The sequence below is a fragment of the Marmota flaviventris genome, chromosome 2 (assembly GCF_047511675.1).
Source record: "Marmota flaviventris isolate mMarFla1 chromosome 2, mMarFla1.hap1, whole genome shotgun sequence".
NCBI lineage: Eukaryota > Metazoa > Chordata > Mammalia > Rodentia > Sciuridae > Marmota > Marmota flaviventris.
The window spans coordinates 89893306-89918539 of NC_092499.1; the positions used below are offsets into that span (position 1 = coordinate 89893306).

Sequence of the window (25234 nt, forward strand, 5' to 3'; positions counted from 1 at the left end):
AAATTGCAGTCAATTTTTCATTCGATGTGGGGAATATAATTTGTACAAAGCAATAGCATTCTAGGGAAATAAGGGTAAGGAATTCTATGCTGTGCTGAAACTCTGTCTTATAAAGACATAAATATGGGACCTTGACTTGCTTACCTCTGCCATGGTGTTCTGAATGGGGGTCCCAGTTAACAAAAGCCGATTGCGACACTGGAACTGTAAGAGGATCTTCCAACGAACACTGTAAAGTAAGTTATGAATTCCAAGTAAGCAATATTATCTTTCTTAGTTACAGTGCTGCAACCTCATATTTCTAAAAATGCTTTTCATACAACACTCAGAATTATGTAGTCCATCATGTAAACAACTGCAAAATAATATTCAATTTCAGCAGGATTAACTCCTCTACATTAAAAACATGGTTTTAGGGTGTCAAAAAAAAAAAAAAAAAAAAAAAACAGCCCATGAATAAGACAAGCAGGATTCTTTCTTGTGTTAGAAGCCTTCTACCACCCTTGATCTGTTTTTTATTTTAAAACAAAACTCATTTACTTAAAAGGCATTTACCTATAATAGTGTTAAAACTATTAATCTGTGCTCTTCCACTGTGAATTAAGAGGGAGCAATGTAGGAAGGAGAAGAATGTGGGAAGAAGATGTAAAGTGAGTATCCACTGCTCCTGGCCACAGGCATGTCCTCTTTCAAAAGTACAATATGAAATAATACCCTTCAAAGGATGAAAAGGTTCCATGAAAAAATACCATGTGCTGGGGCTGGGACTGTAGCTCAGTGGCAGAGTTCTGCTTGCCTCACATATGCGAGGCAGGGGGTTCGATCCTCAGCACCACATATAAATAAGTAAAATAAAGGTCTATTGACAACTTAAAACAACCATGTGCTGGTTAGTATAGACCTCTTAAAAGTCCCACGGACTCATCAAGAGTTAGAAATACATCTCACTCAAGGTTTAATAACACCAAATAACAACATATAGAACTCAAACATTTATATTTGGTTTGAAACCTTAAAGGTACTGAAATACTTAAAACATATATCTTACAATAAAGATTCTTAGAGATCTAATAAATCATGCAAGAATTAAGATAACCCATATAAAACAAGACAGAGGACTGGGGATGTGGCTCAAGCGGTAACACGCTCGCCTGGCATGCGCAGGGCGCTGGGTTCCATTCTCAGCACCACATAAAAATAAGATAAAGATGTCGTGTCCACTGAAAACTGAAAAATAAATATTAAAAAATTCTCTCTCTCTTAAATAAATAAATAAAGACAGAAACTTCAGTCCTTCGAATTTAATATTCCACTTCTTACCAAGAACTCTAGTCTAAAATGATTAAAACAAAAGGCAAAGACTTCTTCTATACAGCAATTTTCCCTGCAGAAAAGGATTTGTTAGGATGTCATAATGACTGAAAGGGAAAATAAAAGTTTAAAAAAAAGACTATGTACATTAAGCATCAATGTTTGTATCCCAATACAAAATGTGAAAAAAATATTTTAAGAATTTATCCTTGGGGCTGGGGATGTGGCTCAAGTGGTAACACCCTCGCCTGGCATGCGAGGGGTGCTGGGTTCGATCCTCAGCACCACATAAAAATAAAAAATAACGATGTTGTGGCCACCGAAAACTACAAAATAAATATTTTTTTAAAATTCTCTCTCTCTCAAAAAAATAAAAATAAAAAATTTTATCCTTTATTTATTTGTTTTTATGTGGTGCTGAGGATGGAACCCAGGGCCTCTTCATGCTAGGCAAGCACTCTAACCACTGAGCTACAACCCTAGCCTATAAATGAGAATTTTGTTCTTCGTATACAGTTATGGCATAGACCACATCATGCCATGTTCTAACACTTCTCTAATCTTTGTGTTTATGTGTTTGTTTTCATTGCTATCTATAGAGTTTGGTTTCTACAACATATGTTACCTGGAACTACTCTTGAGCGCCTGAGCCTCGTCCAGTACCATGTATTGCCACTTGACCCGTTGGAAATATTTTACATCCTGTACCACCAGCTGGTAGCTGGTGATAACCACATGGAAGGGGGCATCCTGAGTGTAGAGGGTCTTCTGTAAACATAAGATGCAGAAGGTAAAAAGGGGTATCTCACAATTCAAAATAAAATAATGAAGTATGGTTTAGTTTTTAGGGACAAGAAGCTCAAGACAACCCTAAAGATACTTCTCCCACATAGTAGGGAGATGTGCAGTGAGATGAACTATGAATGTTTTCAAAGCAGTAATAAAGTATTTTAACAAATAATCTCCAGCTTATTGAAGAAAAAAAGTTGTTTTTAAAAAACCCTGGACTTAAGTCCAGGTGGTGCCTGTAACAGGAAAAACACTGCATCAGTAAAGTACACTGGGCCCAGCATGGAGAAATATATCATTTATGAGATCTTATGTATGAGAAATTATTCGTATCAAATGGAGAATACTAACTGCATGTATGTATACATATGTATATAGGTAGTTGAAAGTTACCTGACTCCAGAATCTCCTGATAACTTTTCTATCATGAGGATTACCCCAATATGGTAGCACCTGAAAAAGAGGATAATATGTATATTATCTTTTACTGATAACCATAAAAGTATCATGACAAATGTTATTCAGAATGATTTTTAAAAGCAGCTAATAATACTGAGAGCTACTGAGGCAATGGAGAATTATGGAACCAACACAGGAATTAAAAAGACAGCCCACAGAGGAATGTGGTGTATTTTCTCTCTGCTGGTGTTGATCCATTCCAAAAGTTCTAGTTGAGAGGATAAGAAACTTGAGTTTTTTTTTTTGTTTGTTTCTTTTTTAAAAGGAGATGTAGGACTCAGAAAACAAAAACAAAACCACACATTTCAAGATGGAACTCTGTTAAGCACTGACATCACTGGCTCTAAGCTAAGGGTTAACACTACTAGTAAAGGTAAACCACACATATACTTGCCTTAATGGGTACTGAATCTCAGTCTTGAATCATCTCAAGAACTCAATTTAAGATGACTTTGGATTATTTATGTACTGAGGGAAAAAAATTTGCTATTGGCAATAAATAAATAAAACCTCATATAAATCCTGTCTGGAAGAAAACATTAATCACAGCCCATGAATATCTCTATAGAGTTTTCCCTGCACAATGTGTGGCATACAATTAAAAAAAAAAAAAAAAAAAAACAGTCATGGAAAGACAGTATCATAAAACTAAAAACCAGGGCTGGGTTGTGGCTCTTTTGCTTGCCTGGCATGTGTGAGGCACTGGGTTTGATTCTCAGCACTACATAAAAATATTAAAAAAATAAACAAAGTCAGAGGAGATCAAAATGATAAAAATATGAGAATTAAGACTTCAAAAAAACAAACAAAAAAAGACTTCCTAAAAAATATGCTAATTTGTTCATGAGAAACAAGATGGAGAATTTCAGTAGTGTACTATAAACTATAAAAGAATCAAAAGGCAAGTGCAGTGGCACACACCTGTAATCCCAGTGACTTGAGAAGCTGAGACTGAAGAATCACAAATTTGAGGCCAGCCTCAGCAGTTTAACAAGACTGGCTGGGGATGTAGCTCAGTGGTAGAGTGCCCGGGGTTAGTTAATTTCCCAGAACCAAAACATGGAAAGAAAAAAAAAGAAAAGGAAGAAACAAGGGAAGAAAGAACCAAAGGGAATTTTTATAAGTGAAAAAATACAATAAATTTGAAAATTCAATGAATAGGATTAATGAGAAATTAAATGCAGAAGACCCACTTAGTGAACAAAATGATAGATCAGAAGAAAACATCTAGATTAAAAAATAAACAAAAAAAGAATGCAAAATTCAGTGTCCTTTTCAGTTATACTCCTAGAAAAGGGTTTCTTTTCTCTTTATCCATCTTGTCTTCTGGGTTTTTAAAAACTTTCAGCCAAATCAAAGTACAAATATAAAGAAATGAAGATCAGGGACGAGGCTTGTGGCTCAGTAGTAGAGCGCTTGCCTAACATCCATGAGGCACTGGATTTGATCCTCCGTACCACATAAACAAATAAAATAAAGGTATATAAAAAAAATGAAGATCAATAAAACTATGCAATATGAATATGTTCAAATGAATATATGAATATAAAGTGCGTAAATAATAAAATATTTCATGAGTATTAAAATATTAAAAAATACACAAAAGAAGTGGGCATGGTGGTACATGCCTCTAATCCCAGCAGCTCAGGAGGCTGAAGCAGGAGGATCATGAGTTCAAAGCCAGCCTTAGCAATTTAGCAAAGTCCTGAGCAATTCAGCAAGACCCTATCTCTAAATAAAATCTAAACAAGGGTTGGGGGGGCTGGGGTTGTGGCTCAGTGGTAGAGCGCCCACCTTGCACATGAGAGACCCTGGGTTCCATCCTCAGCACCACATAAAAATAAATAAATAAACAAAATAAAGATATTGTGTCCATGTATAACTAAAAAAATTTTTTAAAAAAGGGGGGTTGGGGATGTGGCTTAGTGGTTAAGCACCCCTGGGTTAACTCCCTGGTGTCAACCAAAACAAAAACACACAAAACCAACAGTACATAATACTAGGGAAGGGTGATATACCTAAAAATATACTAGGGTCTTTGTACCATCTGAAAAGTAATAACACTTTAGGTAATACCATATTTTCTTAAAAAGACAAGAATATATGATGTGGGCTGGGGTTGTGGCTCAGAGGTAAAGTGCTCACCCAGCATGCGAGTGGCACTGGGTTCAATCCTCAGCTCCACATAAAAAGAAAGATATTGTGTCCACCTACAACTAAAAAATAAATATATAAAAAAAAAAGAATATATGATGTATTCTCCAGATTATTTACTAAAGATCAAATGAATATATAAGAAAGCCAGCAAGCTAAGGGAGGATAAAAAGTAATAAACTATGATCAATTCAAAAGGACACAAGAGCTGGACAAGGTGGCATATGCCTGTAATTCTGGCTACTCAAGAGGCTAAGGCATGAGGATCTCAAGTTCAAGGCCAGCCTCAGTAATTTTGCGAGATCTTGTTTCAATCAAAAGAAAAAGAACTATGGATGTAGTTCAGTGGTAGTGCACCACTGGGTTCAATCTGCAGTACTATTAAAAAAAAAAAGAAAAGAAAAGAAAAAAATATTTCCCAAGAGGGCACAAGAAAGAAAAGGGAAAGCTGAAGAGGTAAAATAAGTAGAAAGTAATAAGACTTATGTCAAAAGATCAAAAATTACATTAAAAGCACAAATATTTCAAATAAAGGCAAGAAATATACCTTAAATGTAAGGATAGAAAATGGTCAAAAAGAAAAAAAAGATACTATAAAAAATTAAGTTAAAGCTAGTTTACATATTATGAAAAATGGATTCAAATACAAAAAAGTAAAAAAGAATTTCATAGTAATAAAAGATTCAATTTACCAAGAATATAAATCTGTGTATATTTTTCTTTCTTCTTTTTTTATTTCCTTTCTCTTTTTTAATGGACCCTGTGCATGCTAATCAAGCATTCTAATACTGGTTATACCCCCAGCCCAATTTGTATACATCTTAAAGCTACAAAATATATGAACAGAATAGAAACAGACAAATCCACAGTCATGGTCATTTTTAACTTAAGTCTCAAGTCTATGATAAAACAAGCAGGCAAAACAAAACAAAATACATATATGTATCAGAAAAGATACAAAACCACCAAAATATGTTAAGAAATTTGACTAATCAACATATCCATATATATGTATGTAAAAATATCTAGAACAGGGCTGGGGATGTGGCTCAAGCGGTAGCACGCTTGCCTGCCATGCGTGCGGCCCGGGGTTCGATCCTCAGCACCACATACAAACAAAGATGTTGTGTCCATCGAAAACTAAAAAATAAATATTAAAAAAAAAAATTCTCTCTCTCTCTAAATATATATATATATATATACATATATATATATATGTGTGTGTGTATATATATATATATATATATATATATATATATATATAAAAATAACATGGCACCAAACAAAAGGAGAATACCTATAACTTCAAAACATTTATATGCATATAAAACCTGACCATATGCTAGGAAAGAATATGGAGTAGGAGTTAGAGATTACTTTGAATGGAAAGATAATGAACATATAACACATCAAAACTTTGGTTAAAGTCATGCAAAGAAAGCAATTAACACCCCATTAAATGAACAAATAAAAAACTGAAAAATCTCAAAATATTAGAAAAACGTTTATGAAGAAAAGTAGAGAAAAAATAAAAACAGTAAAAATACATGAAATACACCAATTTCAGGAATGAAAAATGGAACAAGTACCATTAAAAAGAAAAAAATCCCACTGCCTGGGTTAAAAAAAGCCGAGAAAAAAGGAAGATGTTAGAGGCCCTGATCATAATAGAACTATGAAGAATATTACTCAGATGCCTGTCAAATACAATAAACTTTTAGGTATTATCAAAAACCTAAGTATCTTTGAATATAATCAAGCTATAAACCTGAGAAAAGTATACATCTAACTGTATACTGTCGAAAAGTAAAAATATTTCCAACAATCTAAGGGTAATAGCAACAGAAACAATAAATCAGCTGTGTGGTGGTGCAGGCTTTATACCCAGCTACTCAGGAAGCTGAGGCAAGAGGATTGCCAAATTCCAGATGGGGCTCTACAACTTAACAAGACCCTATATCAAAATCAAACATAAAAATATCTGGGAATGTAACTCATTAGAATGAGTATACACCTGGGTTGAATCTCCAGTACACAAAACAAACAAAAAACCAATGCATCGATATAACTTGGGCTCAGCAAACCTTTTCTGTAAATATTTTACATACCTCAGCCCATAAGGTTTCTGACAAAATTCAACTCTGCTGTTATAGTGCAAATTAAGCCATAAGTAACATATAAACAAAAGAGTATCACTAGGTTCCAATAGATATTTATTTGAATTTCATGTTCTGTGACAAAAATATTTTTTATCAACAGTTTTAAAAAATACAATTTATTCTTAGTTCTTAGGCCACAGAAAATATGTGGTGCATTCCTCAATAAGTAGGATTACCATATGACCTAGCAAATCCATGTAGGAATACACCTAAAAGCAATGAAAACAAGACAGATATTCAAAGAAAAACTATACATGAATGTTCACATCAGTACTGTTGACAACAGCCAAGAGGTGGAAAAAACACAAAATATCTATGAACACGTGAATGGATAAACAACACGATACACTCAACCTAATGGAATATTTAAATATTTAGTTATGAAAGGCAATGAAGCAGGCTGGGAAGTGGCTCAGTGGTAGAGCACTTGCCTAGAATGTGTGAGGCACTGGGTTCGATTCCCATGAGTAAATAAATGAAATAAAGGCCTATCAGCAACTTAAAAAGTATTAAAAAAAAAAAAAAAAGGCAATGAAGCATCATCATACAGCATGGTGGAACTTTGAAAACTTTGCTACCTGAAAAAAATCAAATATAAAAGGCCATAAATTGCATAGTTTCTATTTGCTTTTAATATCTAAAATAAGCAAATCTAGCTATAGAGAAAGCAGACTTGTGGCCACCAGAGGCTGGAGGAAGAAGAGAATAGGGAATGACTATTTAATGGGTATGAGGTTTTGTTTGGCTTAGGATAATGAAAAAGTCCTTGAATTACTTAGAAGTGATGATGTACAATACTACAAATATACTTATTGCTCCAAAATGTATACTTGTAAATGGTTAAAATTAAAATTTTAACCAAATATAAAGACTATACAATATAGAAAAAAAAAATCAGCCAGGTACAGAGACTGGGGACGTATCTCAGTGGTAAAGCACCCTGGGTTCAATCCGTAGTACCTCCTAAAAATAAATAAATAAATAAAATAGTGGCAACTAGAATTGATCTACAGGCTCTATTTTACATACCCCATACTAGAGTATTAAAAAAGAGGCTCAAGGGGCTGGGGTTGTGGTTCAGTGGCAGAGCACTTGCCTCGCATGTGTGAGGCACTGTGTTTGATCCTCAGCACCACATAAAATGAATAAGTAAAAATAAAGGTATTAAAAAAGAAGAAAAAGAAGCTCAACATATACAGGGAGCTCAGCTTCAGGCATAGAAAAATAAAATCAGAGGTTCAATGACAAAAGTAGTACTACATTGTTATCTAACAGCAAATGGAGGAGAAAGTGAAAACAAGTAGTTTGGTAGAAATTTTAAAGATTTTATTTTTCAGCAACTTGATTGTTCACCATGTACCAAACATTGTATGAAAAAGAAGTAGAAAAAAGAAATTGATCTCCATATTCCACAAGGATAAGAATTCAAGCGAAAATATTCAAAAACTGTTAGAATGGTCTCACCTTCTCCTTACAATTAAAAAATGAGTGCACCAAGTTAAAAGCTATATACTTAGTATTCCTTGTAAACAGTTTCTATATCTATAATTCAGCCACAAAGAGCAGTCATAAAGCTGCTCCACAGTGAGAAATCCCAACCATATTCCTATTCCTTATAAAACATGCCAGAAAAATATCTTTTATCTCCACTCTAACCCCTACCCTTTAAACTGTATGCAACCCATGACCACTATAAAGAATACAAATCAGGAGCTGGGGCTGTAGCTCAATGGTAGAGTGCCTGCCTTGCATCTGTGAGGCATTGGGTTCAATCCTCAAAGAATACATAAATAAAGATATTGTGTCCATCTATGACTTTAAAAAAAAAAGAATAAAAATCAAAAGATTACGTCAACATATATAGTCTCCAGGAAATTAATATATAGTCTTAATATATAGTCTCCAAGAAATTCTCCCTATACAGCAAGCAACCTCATTATCATTAGTCTTTAAAGACAGATCACATATTTAATTCATTTCCATCCTTCTAAATTATAAGCAATGTAATCAATCCTATCCCACCTCTTCCTTTTTAAAAATATTTATTATTTTTTTAGTTATAGGTATATACACAATATCTTTGTTTTATTTTTATGAGGTGCTGAGGATTGAACCCAGTGCTTCACGTATGCTAGGCAAACGCTCTACCCCTGAGCCACAACCCCAGCCCCCCTTCTTCTATCTTAAATCCGTAAAATATTCCATAACTGAATATTTGTTTTGTTTTGTGGGGCTGGGATCAAATCTAGGGACTACACTAGAGTAAGCACTCTACTGTTGAGCTATCCCCTAGTCCTAAATTCCTGTTTAAATTGTGTCCATGTCTTGCCAACTTGATGCAACATTGCTTCCCTGCTTATCACTTCCTTCCTCAATATCAATTCTGTTCTTCTAAATTAGTTATATCAATTTTTACATTATCTACCTCAGGAATTATAAGGACCAAAGATCTGGCTTTGATCCAGATGGACTGGCCAGAGCCTACAGGCACACCTGTAAGCTACTCAGGAGACTAAGACAGGAAGATCCCTTGAATCCAGAAGTTAGAGAACACCCTTGACAACACAGAAATACCCAGTCTAAAGAAAAGGAAAAGAAAAAAAAGTTTAAGAACAGGCAATTCATAAATGCTTAGAAAGGAGGGAGCAATGTACAAATTACGGTTTTTTGTTTGTTTGTTTGTTTTTTGATACTGGAGATTGAACCCAGAGTACTTGACCACGAAACCATCACTCCACCCCAAGTTTTTTTTAAAGAGACAGGATTTCGTTAAGTTGCTTAGAGCCTTGCTAAATTGCTGAGGCTGGCTTTGAATTTACAACCCTCCTGCCTTAGCCTTCTAAGCTGCTGGGATTATAGGTGTGCTACACCATGTCCATCTAGGATATGTATCTTCATAAGACTTGCCAAACTCATAACCAAATAAGGGTATAATATGACAATGTGACCAGGAGCAACAAATACAGCAATGTATTCAAACAGGACTTTGGCTTTCTAACTTATTAAATGTAAAGATGTAATATACTCTCTTATTGTTCCCATAAGTAATTTTTATAGGGACTGGACATAGGCATTTCAGAAACATATAATAAATATAAGAAATTTTAAAGGAGAGTAATTATATTAGCAAGGAAACAAAAGAAGAGTCAGAAAGTTTACCTTAAAGAGCAATAAGTTTTTTGTTAGATTGATTTTACCTTAAATTTAGGAACAAATCTAGTAAACTCCTGGTGCCAATTGTTAAGTGTAGAAGCAGGTGAAATTATTAAGAAAGGTCCCCAAATGTTCTCTCTCTGCAACAGAAAAACTGGGTAAGGCAACTGAAGGAAAACTAAAAAAAATGTAATTAAGTATGATATCCCTATTTTACAGAAAAGGAAACTAAGTCTCACACAATTAAAGTGAAATCAGCTTCAGAAGGTTAAATGGATTGCTCAAGTGTACTCTGCAGGTAGGGTACAACCTTGACATGAACACAGAACTTCTGATCTAATAATCAGAGTATACTTACTGGCTACTACACTGGTAGATGTCAATGAAGGGGGGGCGGTGAGAGACAGTGATTCAAACCACACATATTCAATACTGTCCTGGCTCCCCTTGAAAATCAAAATGTTACACAGAACCATTCTGTTCTGTAAAGAGCTTCAGGACAAAGATCAAGTCATATTCTCGTTATGCTACGGAGCCTATAGTAACTTTCTCAATATAAAAATGACCCTCAGTTTTGGAGAGCAAAAGACTGAGAGGCTGCATCTACTCACCTCAGCCAGATGGGCCAGGAGGGCAATGCTCTGTACTGTTTTACCAAGGCCCATTTCATCAGCAAGAATGCCATTAATACCCTGGATGGGGGAAAGAGAGGGGAGGAATACATGTTAAACACCTCGTACCTTTCATCACACAGAATTCCATCTACTGCCCAAAACAACTATCAGACTTGATCAAACAAAAGTGAGTGCAGATACACAGCCTTGGTACTATCACCAAAGTCTATAATGATGTATTCTGCCAAACCTACAGCACTGATATATGAGACCAATAGGCCATGGCCAGTTCCTTAGTTCATCTAACCCATACTCAGAGGCAAACAATCAGGTTTATCGAGACCACAAAAGACAAAACTACATGCATGATATAAACATTCTTCAGAAGACTCTCCAGGTTATAAACATAGAAAATGCTTTCTGCCCCTTGTCAACAGAAAGTTTTTGAAAAGAGTTAAAATCTAACCGTATATTTGTTTCACAATTACATAACCAAAAGAAAAACAGACAATGAACAAAAAAGAATGGGAATGACATAGTTCTAAAATTCACCTGTTCATACAGATTGGCCAACCAATTCATGCCTTTCAGTTGGTAACCTTTCAACTTCCCATTAAAAATTGTGGGCTGTGGAATATCTTCACCAGCCCGGATAGATGGGTTTGCCAAGCTGTAACTCTCCCCAAACCCAGTGCCAGACTTGTTTGCTGCTCGTAGGGCAGCTGCTCGACTTTCTTTTGCATCTTCGTCAAATGACCTCGTCTAGAAATAAAGAATAATAGTAGAAAAAAATATTAAATGCAAATAAAATTCAAAACAAGATATCTACTGTACTAAGAAAATGGAAACAAAATTTCTGATATTATAATTTGATATTCTATCACATTATTCATAATATACTATAAGCATATTACTGATATTATCTAACATACAATTATATTAAGAATATTTTAATATCATGTTTTCAATGCACATACACTAAACCACATTACAATATTACTTGTTACATCAAGAAATTTATTAAAGATTCAATATAAAATTTGTTTGACTGATTGGAGGTGGTGGGTGAAGGCATTTATATTGATCCTTGATCTGGACCCTGTGAAAGTAACGAAGAGTCTCCTACACAATATATTTAACTACATTTTCTTAATTCAACTTAACTGTACTTTTTCTGATTTTATTAAATATCTCCATATAAGGTAATAACAGAGAGCAAGTAATTACTAAAGTGAACAATAGCTAGCATTTTCCTTAAGGCATATTACTCTTTCAATAAGCCAACACTGTGATCTTTTTAACTAAAACAACCATGATACATTTCATATACTAACCATATTACTCAAGGAAGGTGGGGGGAAGCAAACTGTTTTGACTTCTATCAATATACTCTTAATGCTTAGAAAAGTGAACATTCATTATTCTGTTTTTCTTAAAGTAGTTCCACTATTCTGAAGTAATGAGACGCGCAATTACCACCCTATATACACAATGACATATTGGCTAATGCTTTTAATTGAAAATGTGATAAGAATAAAGGGCAAACACCAAAGTTAAAGGTTATACTTTATTTCCAGGGCCAATTATACCACACCTTTTCATTTTTAAGACTCACCCGAGCTTGGTGAATATGGTAAGCATTTTCAGCATTCTTCAGGGCTTGGGCTTTAAAATGGTTACTATCTGAAAAGGAAAACCTGTAGATTATCACACCACATCTCCTTCAAAGACAATTCAGGCCAACATATGGATCCCTGATTTCCCCATTCTACTAATCCCTAAGATCACAAAGGATGGAGGAGAAGAAAGGCTAAATTCTTTGACAGAGTTAGAAACATAACAGAGGCAGAGGGCTGCCTTGGTCTTCCATAGCCAAAGCCAGCTCATAAAAACCACTGGGCATAGAGATCCACTGTCTCTCAGTACTGGGGTTTCTTCTACAATATGATACCACATTGGGCAACAAAGGTGTGTATGACCCCAATATACTCTAAAACGCTCCCATTCTTATTTATATCTAGGACTACATAATCTTGATCACTACTATCTGTGAAATTCTTCTCAAACTTCATTCCGATTTCTCCTTCCCCTTGTGGTCACAAATATACCAAAACTGACTAGTCTCTTTCTCATGCTTTTATCACCAAGGATCTTGTTATGTAAGAGGTGAATTTCTCTGCTACAAAAGTTTACTAAATTTCTAATAACAAATCACAAAATATAATATATTCCAAAACATAATATATTCCAAAACTTGCAAGATCTCATAACCATATCCTTTCCTTTGCAAATTCTTTTATCAGTCATTTTATAGGCATCTTCTCTAGAAACACCCTCTCTTCTCTAATACAATCAATTCCCCTTTTCTAACCAATATTACCTATGAATCAAAACAAAGCTTAAAAGAATTAATAACCTTAGATATGAAAAATGGAGAGAACCTGCTTTGTCTAGCTTCTGGCTCAGTACTCACCATAATCTTCCTGTGTGATGTTAACTACAACGCCTCCACCAATGTCAATTTGTCTCTGGGTAGAAGTGTCTTCCAGTTTCCTTAAGATTTCTTCCTGGATCCCATCATGACCCATATCTCGCTTGCGACTCATGAAATGGGCATACAACTCTGTCTGGGTGATTAAGAAGTTGAGTTTTCGCTGCTGTCTCTTAGCCTAAACCAGGGGAAAGTTAAAAGTAAAAATAGATCAAAATCATTGGTGGTCAACAGAATTTGTCAAAATTTCATACACTTTGCAAAAATTACTTAACAAGCCCTTTGACTTTATTTTTTGGTACCAGGAATTGAACCCATGAGTGCTTAACCACTGAGCCACATCCCCCACATTTTTAATATTTTATTTTGAGACAGGGTCTCATTAAGTTACTTAGGGCCGACGTGTCTACCATGCCGGCGCGTCGCTGGGCCTGTTCTGCCGGTCGGTCGCAGGTCTGCCTACCTTGCAGGCACGGTAAAAAACTAAAAAGTTTTTTCTCAGCAAAAGAAACAATAAGAGAGGTAAATAGGGAGCCTACATCCTGGGAACAAATCTTTACTCCTCACACTTCAGATAGAGCCCTAATATCCAGAGTATACAAAGAACTCAAAAAATTAAACAATAAGAAAACAAATAACCCAATCAACAAATGGGCCAAGGACCTGAACAGACACTTCTCAGAGGAGGACATACAATCAATCAACAAGTACATGAAAAAATGCTCACCATCTCTAGCAGTCAGAGAAATACAAATCAAAACCACCTAAAGATACCATCTCACTCAAGTAAGATTGGCAGCCATTATGAAGTCAAACAACAACAAGTGCTGGCGAGGATGTGGGGAAAAGGGTACACTTGTACAATGCTGGTGGGACTGCAAATTGGTGCGGCCAATTTGGAAAGCAGTATGGAGATTTCTTGGAAAGATGGGAATGGATCCACCATTTGACCCAGCTATTCCCCTTCTCGGTCTATTCCCTAAAGACCTAAAAAGAGCATACTACAGGGACACTGCTACATCGATGTTCATAGCAGCACAATTCACAATAGCAAAACTGTGGAACCAACCTAGATGCCCTTCAATAGACGAATGGATAAAAAAATGTGGCATTTATACACAATGGAGTATTACTCTGCATTAAAAAATGGCAAAATCATAGAATTTGCAGGGAAATGGATGGCATTAGAGCAGATTATGCTAAGTGAAGCTAGCCAATCCCTAAAAAACAAATGCCAAATGTCTTCTTTGATATAAGAACAGAGTAGGGAGGAAGAGCATGAGAAGAAGATTAACATTAAACAGGGATGAGAGGTGGGAGGGAAAGGGAGAGAGAAGGGAAATTGCATGGAAATGGAAGGAGACCCTCAGGGTTATACAAAATTACATACAAGAGGAAGTGAGGGGAAAGGGAAAAATAAAAAGGGGGGGGGAGAAATGAATTACAGTAGATGGGGTAGAGAGAGAAGAGGGGAGGGGAGGGGAGGGGAAATATGATATATCAAGAACCATGTAATGTCTTGAACAACCAACAATAAAAATTATAAAAAAAAAAAAGTTACTTAGGGCCTTGGTAAGTTACTGAGGCTGGCTTTGAATTAGTGATCCTCTGCCTCAGTCTCCCAAAGTGGTGGAATTACAAGTGTGAGCTACTAGCTGGTGTTAAAAAGTTACCCTTTTAACATTAAGAAGGTAGAACCACCAGTGAACAATTCTATTTAGCCAAGTCACTGGTAATAAATGCAAGAAGGAATAATTTTCATTTATAGTTTAATAATAACTGGTATTTTCCTCTCTTTACAACATGAAAACTTTCGTCCCACAGATTTTTGTATAAAATGTTTATGTCTTTGCTACATTACTTTTTGATAATGGCACTGGGACATCAACTGAATTTAAACAGATGTTATAATCCGGGTGGTAATATGTATAGCTTTATTATTTAAAAAAATGTGTTAAAAACTCTTCTCTAGCCAGGCATGGTAGCAGGAGGATCCTGAGTTCAAAGCCAGCTTCAGCAACTTAGCAAGGTCCTAAGCAACTCAGTGATACCCTGGCCCTAAAAATATTTAGGGGATGTAGCTCAGTACTTAAGTGCCCCTGGGTTCAATCCCTAGTACAAATAATAATAATAATAATAATAATAATAACTAAAAGGCAAAATAAGTGAGTAGAAGCTATAAATTATTCTCAAAGTCAGTATGTGGGAACAATAGGACAAAGGAAAAAAAAAACCCTCTCCAAAACAATCTATACTTCATCTGTAATAATGATAAATATAAGCAAAACATGAATATAAACTAACACAATAGCAATTGGGTATAGGCCCAGAACATAGGAAGCTGAGGCTGAAGGAGGACAATTTAAGTCTAGGAGTTCAAGGCCAGCTTGGGTAACACAGTAATATACCATCACCAAAGAACAAAAACATGAATGTGGACCAATATGGACACACATACACACAAACACATACTTTTTAGATGGGGGAAGTTCTGGTTATTGAACCCAGGGCCTTGCTTCTGGTAACCAGCATTTGATAAATGGGTTACACCCCAGCCCTATAGTGCTTTCTTGAAAATGTGAAAAAATTAAAAGAAAAAAAAATAGGTAAAGAAAAAAAAAATCATTGTGTCAATAAATAAAATCATCCTTAAGATAAACAATGAGTAAATAATCAAAACAACAATCCTGAATTATATGGAATATAGTAAATACTATAATTATGAAACCAAATTCATAATTTTGAATATTTTATAACAAAATTCAAATGAAGTATACTTGATTTGTTCTTAATACACCTCCCCAAAAGGAAAACATAAAATAAGGCATACTGCAAAGTAAGGTCTGAAGTTCTAAAGTACTACTTTACGAAGAAGTACTCTATATAAAATTGACCCTTTTCTCTCTCTCTTTTTTTTTTTTTAAATATTCATTCTTAAGTTTTAGGTGGACACAATATCTTTATTTTACATTTATATGGTGCTGAGGATTGAATCCAGTGCCTCCTGCATGTTAGGTGGGCACTCTACCACTAAGCCACAACCCCAGGTCCCCCTTTTCTCTTTAAGACATTATTGTACTTGAGCCAAATTCAAATCAAAAGAAAATTTTAAAAGCCAAAGTGTCATCAAGAAAATCTTTCAACACTAAAAGATTTTAAAAAAATCTTTCAACACTAAAACACTTTAAAACACGAGATCTCCTTTTCACCTTAAAGTTAACTATTACTTGTTTTTTTTTAAACTTATTTTATTTATTTATTTTTTAGTTGTACACAATACGTTTATTTTGTTTATTTATTTTTGTGTGGTGTTGAGGATCGAACCAAGGGCCTCACGCATGCCAGGCGAGTGCTCTACTGTTGAGCCACAACCCCAGCCCTATTACTTGGTTTAATTGAACAAAGTATTAAGGGAACAATAAAGATACATCAAAAAGTTTATTTCAAAAATTCTGAGAAGAAAACATACAAATCAACATAACCGCGACTGAAACTACCATCAGTTATCTACCAATAAGTCAAGAGAATGTAGGTCTCACAAACCTAGATGGTTTTGCAAACCAAGCTACTGTGAGATAGAGGGAGGTCTTAGAAAACTGAGTTAATTGTCTATTGAACCTCTCTGATCTAAATCTGGCCCATAATCCAATAAACTGAAACTACAGTCAATACACAGAAACAAGTTAAGATAAACGATAAGCTATTTTCTTTTCCTTTTATTCATTCCTTTGCTGATGTTGTTCCTCCAGACACATACAGGAATGAGATTTATAGAACAGAAGAAGATAGCATAAAGAAAAGAGGCAAAAGGCCAGAGGAAGGCCTTAGTGAAGAATAAAAACAGAAATTGGTTTAGTGGAGTAGTCACTATCCTCAAAATTAGATCTTTAAAAGATTTCTAGAGGTGGGAGTGTAGCTCAGCAGTTAGAGCACTTACCTGGTATGCATGCACCACTGGGTTCAATCCCCCAGATACCACAAAAATAAATTTTTTTTGCCTTGATAATTTCATTGGTTAATTAGATGTACAATGTTCAAAGCATTGATAGGGTGGAAGTAATTATGATCTTCAAAATTTTATGCTCTTGTCCTACCTCCCGCATTTCCTCATCCAACTTCCGCTGCTCCAGAGCTTCCTTCTCGGCCCGCTTGCGGTGTTCCTTCTCCACCTTCTCATATTTCTTCCAGTACAGAAGCATCTCCTTAGTGAGGCGGCGAGCACGAGGCAAAGTTTCCTTACAATTCTTCTGGGCCTGCAAAGCTGCTCGACGTACCTCCTTCATGCACTGGTGGGCAAGCTACAAGATACAACGTTGCCATGATGGGAGACACAAACACTAAGTGACAGTTCTCTCTGGACAGTATGTGACCACAGGAGGAGTGTTCAGTATGAACACTCCTCCTATGGTCACATCTTTCTTCCCAAACTTGATTAATGTCCCTGGTACAATACTATAACCCAGGCTTAGATTCTGAGGTAATATCAAGGATAAGAAATCTATCCACATCTACAACCTTAAAAGATGAAACAAAGTATAATTACTAAGAAGGATCAGGGAAGTTATCAAGCATTATCACACATATTAATAGTGAATACCTATCACTAATTTTTATACTATTTTAAAGTTAACATACATTAATTCAATCTTCCCAAACCCATGAAATTGTTATTATTTCATTTTATAGATGAGAAAACATAAAGCCTGAATGACTAGTCCACAGAAATACAACTAGTAGCATTACCTCATCTGATCTTCAAGACAAAAGTTCTATTGTTTCCCTTTAAGAAAAGATTTTCATAACATCATTTCTTAGATAAAGAAGCTGGAGCACAATAATTTGTCCAAGGAAATAAACAGACTATTGATGGTCTTATGAAAAAAAGACCCCCAGATACCAGTAATGTGAAGAATAATAATTTTACTTATTAAGTAGATTGAGGATATTTAGAAACTCTCTTAGGTATTATTAGATTTATAATCAACAGGTCCTAACAGACAATGGCAGGAAGAATGGATCCAAAGAACAGGAACATATTTATACCAGCAAAACATGAAATGGAAATACAAAACTGCAATGTTACCTTTCGGCTATTGGTGAGAAACAGGTTACGAGCTGAAGCTTTCTGCTTGTTGGCCTAAAACATTTAAAAGTAATATTTCATTTAGGATTCATTTTTCAAATAAGATTATGTAGCCTGACAGTGTCTTTTATTTAATTTCTAGAGGACTGAAAAATAAAATGTCAAGTAAATGCAATATACATTACCTCTAAAAGTTATACAGATGTACTGTTTTGGAATCACACACAAAGCTAATAAAGTAGCATTAAGAAGAACCTAGTGCCATAGTTGGCCTAAATATTATGAATATAAATGAAAAGAATTTAAGTTATAAGTCTTGAAGTAGACCAAGAGAATATATTACATCCAAACTTTAATCTACCCTGACTACAGCACACTGCTTTCCAGGACCAACCTGCAAGGCTGTTAGTACACCCAGATACCCAGATCCAAGACCGTTATGAGGAAAGTAAATTAACTTTCCAGTTCCACCTTCAACAGTCCCACCACCAACCAGGACAAACCTACTGCCACTATTTCTCAAAGTCTCATTTTCTCCGAGGCAGACCTAACATAAGATGACTGACAGTCCAGAATCCAGTCTACAGCTTTTAAAATCTTCCACTCCATGCCAAGCATGTAATCACAGTGGCTTAGGAGGCTAAGGCAGGAGGATCATGAATTCAAAGCTAGCCTTGTCAACTTAGCAAGGTCCTAAGCAACTTAGCAAGACCCTGTCACTAAATAAAATACAAAAAGTGCTGGGGATATGGCTCAGTGGTTGAGTGCTCCTGGGTTCAATTCCTGATTAACCCCCCCCCCAAAAAAAAAGAAAAACAATTTCCACTCCAACTTAAAAAACAAAACAAAACAAACCTCAATAAAGAAACCCAATTTCTTGTGTCCATTTAACATGGAAGAATATAGAAAAGATTCTCTGACAATTCAGCCACTTCCTCTGATGCTAAAGAAACAATGGATTCAAAGTTACAGACAGCCAGAGGCCATTTTTATAATATCCCTACCTCAGATAGCCTGCTTACAGGAACTTTTAAGCCTTTAATCAAAAATTTCCTCTTAATACTTTCTTTAAGAATCAGTAGCTAAGCCAACAATCTCAAACATTCCCACTGAAAAGCCTTTATCATTGGAACATCATCATCTAAAATTCCTTCATCAGGTACTAAAGCCAGGTTTCCCATTAACTTTCCTATTAAGAATAATCAGACATAAACGATTTCTAGAAATACTATGGGGGGAAAAAAGAATAATTTTTGTAGTGGTGAAGCACCATCATACCAAGGAATCAAAGCTAGTATTATCATATTGGGGCAGATATATCATGTGTCACCTGATATACCAAGGACATATGACTTCTATGATAATCCTACCAAAATGGATAACCCAAACATAATCACCTGATAAAAGCAGACAAATCCAAATTCAAAAACATCTTCAAAAATAACAATTTCACAAAACACTGAGGAACTGTTTCAGATTCAAGAGATTTAACGACTAAATGCAACATGTAGTCCTAGATTGTATTCTGTATTCAATTCAGAGAAAAAAAGGGATATAAAGGAATTATTGAGACAACTAATGAAATTTTAATATGGACTATGGATCAGATAATATTATTATGTCACTATAAGTTCCTAATCTTATAACTGCATTGTGCTTTTGTATGAGAATTCCTTTTCCTTAAAAAACACAATGAAGTATTAGGAATAAGTTTAACAGACTGTCTCAAAATATATAGTTGAATGAAAATAAAAACTGAAAATAGTTGAGGGAAAAGAAAAAAAGATACATATGTACATAACAGAAGCTAATGAGACAAACAATTGCTAAGTGTGAATTTTAAAATATATTTGGCAGATCCTTGATTTATTCTTGCCATGTTTTAAATTTTTGAATTAATTTTAGATTTAAAAACAGTTGCAAAATAGTACATTTTCTTACACTTCCACCTGCTTCCCTAATTTAACAGCTTATACATAAACTCAGAATAATTATTAGGAAAAGGAAACTTAACAGTGATATATTATTACTATTATAATTTTGTAAGAAACATGGGGAATTGAACCCAGTGCCTCCTACATGTTATGCAAAGGCTCTAACACTGAGCTACATACTCCCCTGGGGAGGCTACGAAATTATTACCTGAACTACAGATCTTATTGGAAGGTTAAGAATTTTTCAACTCATATCTTCTTATTGTTCCAAGATTATATGCACAATCCCACATAGCAATTCATCTTTTCTCTCTGTGTGTAGGTCTTTTCTTTTGTGTCCTTGACGTCTTTTTTTTTTTTTGGCACTAGGGATTGAACTCTGGGGCACTAGACCACTGAACCACATCCCCAACACTATTTTGTATTTTATTTAGAGACAAAGTCTCACTGAGTGCTTAGCACTTCGCTTTTGCTGAGGCTGGCTTTGAACTATCAATCCTCCTGCCTCAGCCTCCTGAGCCACTAGGATTACAGGCATGTGCCATGCTCCTTGGCACTTTTGAAACGTACTAATCATTTATGAAAAATATCCTCCAATTTGGGGTTTGGGGTTTTTTGTTTGTTTTGTTTTGTTTTGTTTTTAAACTTCTTTGTTTTGAAAGCGGGAATTAATTTTTAATATTTATTTTTTAGTTTTAGGTGGACACAATATATTTTTTAACTTTTATGTGGTGCTGAGGATCGAACCCAGTGCCTCATGCATGCTAGGTGTGCACTCTACCACTGAGCCACAACCCCAGCTCTGTTATTTTTTATGATAAAAATGAGGTTGTGTATTTTGATACAAGTAACACAGAAACAATGTGTTCATCTTAGTGCATTAAATCGAGGGATTCCTGATGTCAAGATTTAAAGTATTAGTGATGTTTATTTGAATATTTGATTAAGACACTTTCTGCCAGTTTGGAAAATTAATACATTCACCTATATTTCTGTATCCTCTGTATGTATGTCACCATGAGTTCACAGAAAGATCTTTGATTCAAATTTAACTCCAGGCTTCATTTTGCTTTCCCAATCTTTATTTATAACTTCACTATCACACAGTACGAAAGTGGCTCTCATCTACAATACAATTACCTCAGTTGTTCATAGTTTTTTGTTGTTGTTGTTTTGTTTTGTTTTTGTACCAAGAACCGAACCCAGGAATGCTTACAAACTGTGTCATATCCCCCAGCCCTTTAGTTTTTCTGTTTCAAGACAGGGTCTCACTAAGAAATTACTTAGGGCTTCACAAAATGGTTGAGGCTGGCTTTAAACATGCAACCCTCCTGCCTCAGTCTCGGAGCCACTGGGATTACTGGCAGAGTGCCACTGCACCCAGCTATACAATTTTTAAATTGCTAATCCATCCCCTTTGAGAAACACATTTACAATGTTAACTTTAGCCTTTCTGCCGACTTCTTTTGGTCTTTAGCCTCTCATATACAGTCACTGTTTTCTTCTGCTACTTTGGTTAATTCATTTCTTTTCCACTCCCTAAAATGTGATTGATATACATTTTTAAACACAATTAAGTTCATTTATTAGTGTTTGTATTTCACTTGCCGCAATACAGTATTACATACATATCTATCTACATCTTGGTTAGTTTTATCTGTTCTATTTATTTTGGGATGCGTGAGGAGTGTCTGAAATATTAATGTTTCTAAAAGTGATCCCTACACTAAAAGATAGACTTCAAGACTCCTCTTCATTCCTGCTGCCCTGTTCCCATAAATCCCTTTCATAAAAATCTCTTTCACGGGTCTGCAAAGAAAATTACTTAATTTTTGTTTACCCTTATTGAATTTTTTTTTGTAGAACTGAGCAACTATTTGTGTATTTACTTGTATCCTCATTTTTCTTACATGAAGAGTAATATACACGATTGTGCTTTTTTCCTTACTTAACAGTGTACCTTAGAAATCACTCTATATCAGAACAAAGAGAAGTCTGATATTTTTTAACAGCTGCATAGTGCTTCATTGTGTGAATCTATCACAGTTTTACTCAGGTATTCTTTCAAGGATGGGCCTTTAGGTTGTTTCCATTATTTCATAACTACAAATACTGCTGTGATAAATATTATTATGCACATGTAATGCATCAGAATGCCTTTCTCCACAGCATTCCTAATAGAATGTGTTCACTTTCAAATTTTTTACCAATGTAATAAACATGTCTGTCCTTTGTCTTTCGACTTTCAAGAGGTTGGTTTTTTGTTTTGTTTTGTTTTGTTTTTTGGTATTACTGGCAATTGAACCTAGGAGCACTTTACCACTAAGTTACCTCCCTAGGCCATTTTCTATTTGTTTTTTTGAGAAAGGGTCTCAGTAAGCTGCCAAGGATGATCTACAACTTTTAACCCTCCAGCCTCAGTTTCCTGAGTAGCTAGGATTATAGGCATATACAACTACATCCAACAAGATTTCTTAATATATCAGAGTAAACAGCCCTCTGAATGTGATATTTAATAGAAATAATTTCTCCCAATTTTTTGTCTGTTGTTTTCTAATTTTAGTTATTTCTTGCTCATGTAAATTTTATGAGGAATGCAATCATGTCTCTTTCAGCATTTGTAGGATTTATTTTTTTCTTCGAATTGAGGTCTCTACTCCCTTTGGGGCATATAACATATTTGTGAAATACACATCTTATATTATCTATTTCCAAATGGCTATCTAATTGTCCCAAAACCATTAATCAGAAAGTTCATTAGTTTATTCTACCAGACTATTTGCTTATGCATGTGTCAATACCAGACTTTTTTTAATTATAGAGGTTTTATACCATGTTTCAATGTTTAACAGGGCTTTTCCAATATTCCCTAGCTACTCCTGAATACTGACTGTATCCATATAAACTTTAGTATCAATTTTTCTCAATTCATAAAATATCCTGTTTAGAAAATATCCTACTTATAATGAAATATTTCATCTTATCAAGATATACTCAATTTACATAAAGGGTAAAAAGCAAACAAGTTGTAAATCTGAGTGGTGAACTATCCTTACTACTTTTAACTTTGAAATAATATCAGAATAAAATGTTATCTAAGTGTGTATGGATTCTCTAAGAAACATCTCCTTTTTACTTAATTTTCTCTATTAACACCTATCCATTTGCTGTCAAGTATCTATTGCTATTTTTAAGAAAACTGTTTTCTTGCCAAGTGCTGTGGCGCATGCCTATAATCACGGTTACTCAGGAGACTGAGGCAGGGGCAAGATAAATTTGAGGTGAACCTGGGCACACTAGTGAGATCCTGTCTCAAAATAAAATTAAAAAACTGAGCTGAGGGGTTCTGGGGTTATGGCCCAGTGGTAGAGTGCTCGCCTAGCATGCATAAGGCACTGGGTTCGATCCTCAGCACCACATAAATTTAAAATAGAGATATTGTGTCCACCTAAAACTAAAATAAACAAATATATAAATACTTTAAAAAAAAAAGCTGAGCTGGGCACAAATTTCAGTGGCAGAGCGCCTGCCTAGCATGTATAAGGCCCTGGTCCAATCCCCAGCATCAGAAAAGAAAAGAAAGCACTGGGAATGGTGGTATATAACTGTAAATCTAGCAGTTCAGGAGGCTGACACAGGAGGGTTGTAAGTTCAAGGCCAGCCTCAGCAACTTAGTGAGTCCCTGTCTCAAAATAAAAAAACAAAACTGGCTAGGTATGCATCTCAATAGTAAAACTCCCTGGACTAAATCCTCAGCACAAAAAAAAAAAAAAAAAAAAAAGAAAGCTAGGAGCATTTGCCTATACATGTGAAGCACTGGGTTCGATTCTCAGTACCACGTTAAAAAAATAAATAAAGATATTACATTCATCTACATTTAAAAAAAGAAAAAAGAAAGCTAGTTATTCGTCCACCAAAGAGGTTTCCCCTCTGGCATTTTGTTTTATGCTGTAATTTTTTGAACGGGAAAACACACACACACACACACACACAATTACTGTATGTCCAAGTCATGAAAGTTTTACACTTCTCCATTTTTTTTTTCTTTTAACCAAGGAATATGATGAAACTGTCTTGTGAATTCTGACCAAATTCTGGGAAAAGTTAACTAAAGAGAATCCTATTACTATTCTCTTAATTTCAACAGATTACCTTCATTATTTTTACTTCCTTTCCTGAAAGGATCTAGCTCTCACAAATGCTTCTTAGAGGGTGGGAAGAAAAAGCTTTGGTAATTCATTTACCTTTGGTAATTCCTTTTTCACAATGCTGAGCCACACTTTCCTACGTCGAGCATTAAGCTGCTCAATGGATAAGTGCTTCTTCTTAGTGCCAGGGGGAGGCGCATCATGAGAAAATTTGGCAAATACTTTGGTCTGATGGTGGTGGCGACGAGGGGATTCTTCAGAGGAAAGCTCTTCATCTCTTCGTCTTTTTTTCTTTACTTTTTTCAACTTGGCTAAAAAGGAAAACAGATGCTTATGAAGCTATATTTCTTCCATTCCATACAGAAACCTCATCACTACAAGAAAACTCTCGGTGCTTTCCTCATTCTACCTGAAGCTGGCAACATTGCTCCCTTTATCTATGCAGGCCCATAAATATACCAAGAGAAAAATCTCACTAACTTGGAAAAGAATACTGGATACTCCATCTGTTTCCATGAAAGAGAAATATATAATAAAGCCCTAGAACCAAATTTCTTTTTGAACTCAACACTAGAAAAGGCTTACAAATATCATCAGGCTCAAGGAAGAAACCTATTTGTATTTGGTGGCCATATAAGTGAATCAGGTAGTCCATTACTAACACTGTATTTAATAAGGGAGTTATTAAATAAAAAAGGAAACCAATTTGTATTTGGTGGTCATGTAAGCTGAAGAAAAGTAACATTAAGTGATATGACACTAAATACATTAAGTTATATGACACTAAAATCTGTGCGAAAAGCTAGTGGGGCGAGTGAATAGAAAATGAGAAAACAGATATAAAAGGAGGATGTGGGAGATAAGAAGGGAGGAAACCTAAAAAGACGTTTTTTGACTTCAACTCATACCTTCAAGGGAATAAAATTTGCCTTCCACAGA

At 35.1% G+C, this 25234-nt stretch overlaps 1 protein-coding gene across 3 annotated transcripts in view; it reads right to left on the reverse strand.

The window, feature by feature from the left end:
• Window positions 1–25234, reverse strand: part of Ino80 (INO80 complex ATPase subunit) — a 129949-nt gene that overhangs the window by 70486 nt on the left and 34229 nt on the right. For all 3 annotated transcript variants that reach the window (XM_071608095.1, XM_027925365.2, XM_027925358.2), the window contains exons 7-17: window positions 24392–24606; window positions 18214–18267; window positions 17225–17428; window positions 13113–13308; window positions 12255–12322; window positions 11192–11401; window positions 10637–10717; window positions 10070–10165; window positions 2494–2553; window positions 1937–2079; window positions 145–229 (exon numbers count right to left, since the gene is read on the reverse strand). In XM_071608095.1, coding sequence (XP_071464196.1) covers window positions 145–229; window positions 1937–2079; window positions 2494–2553; window positions 10070–10165; window positions 10637–10717; window positions 11192–11401; window positions 12255–12322; window positions 13113–13308; window positions 17225–17428; window positions 18214–18267; window positions 24392–24606 — 1412 coding nt within the window. The remainder of the gene's footprint in view (window positions 1–144; window positions 230–1936; window positions 2080–2493; window positions 2554–10069; window positions 10166–10636; window positions 10718–11191; window positions 11402–12254; window positions 12323–13112; window positions 13309–17224; window positions 17429–18213; window positions 18268–24391; window positions 24607–25234) is intronic.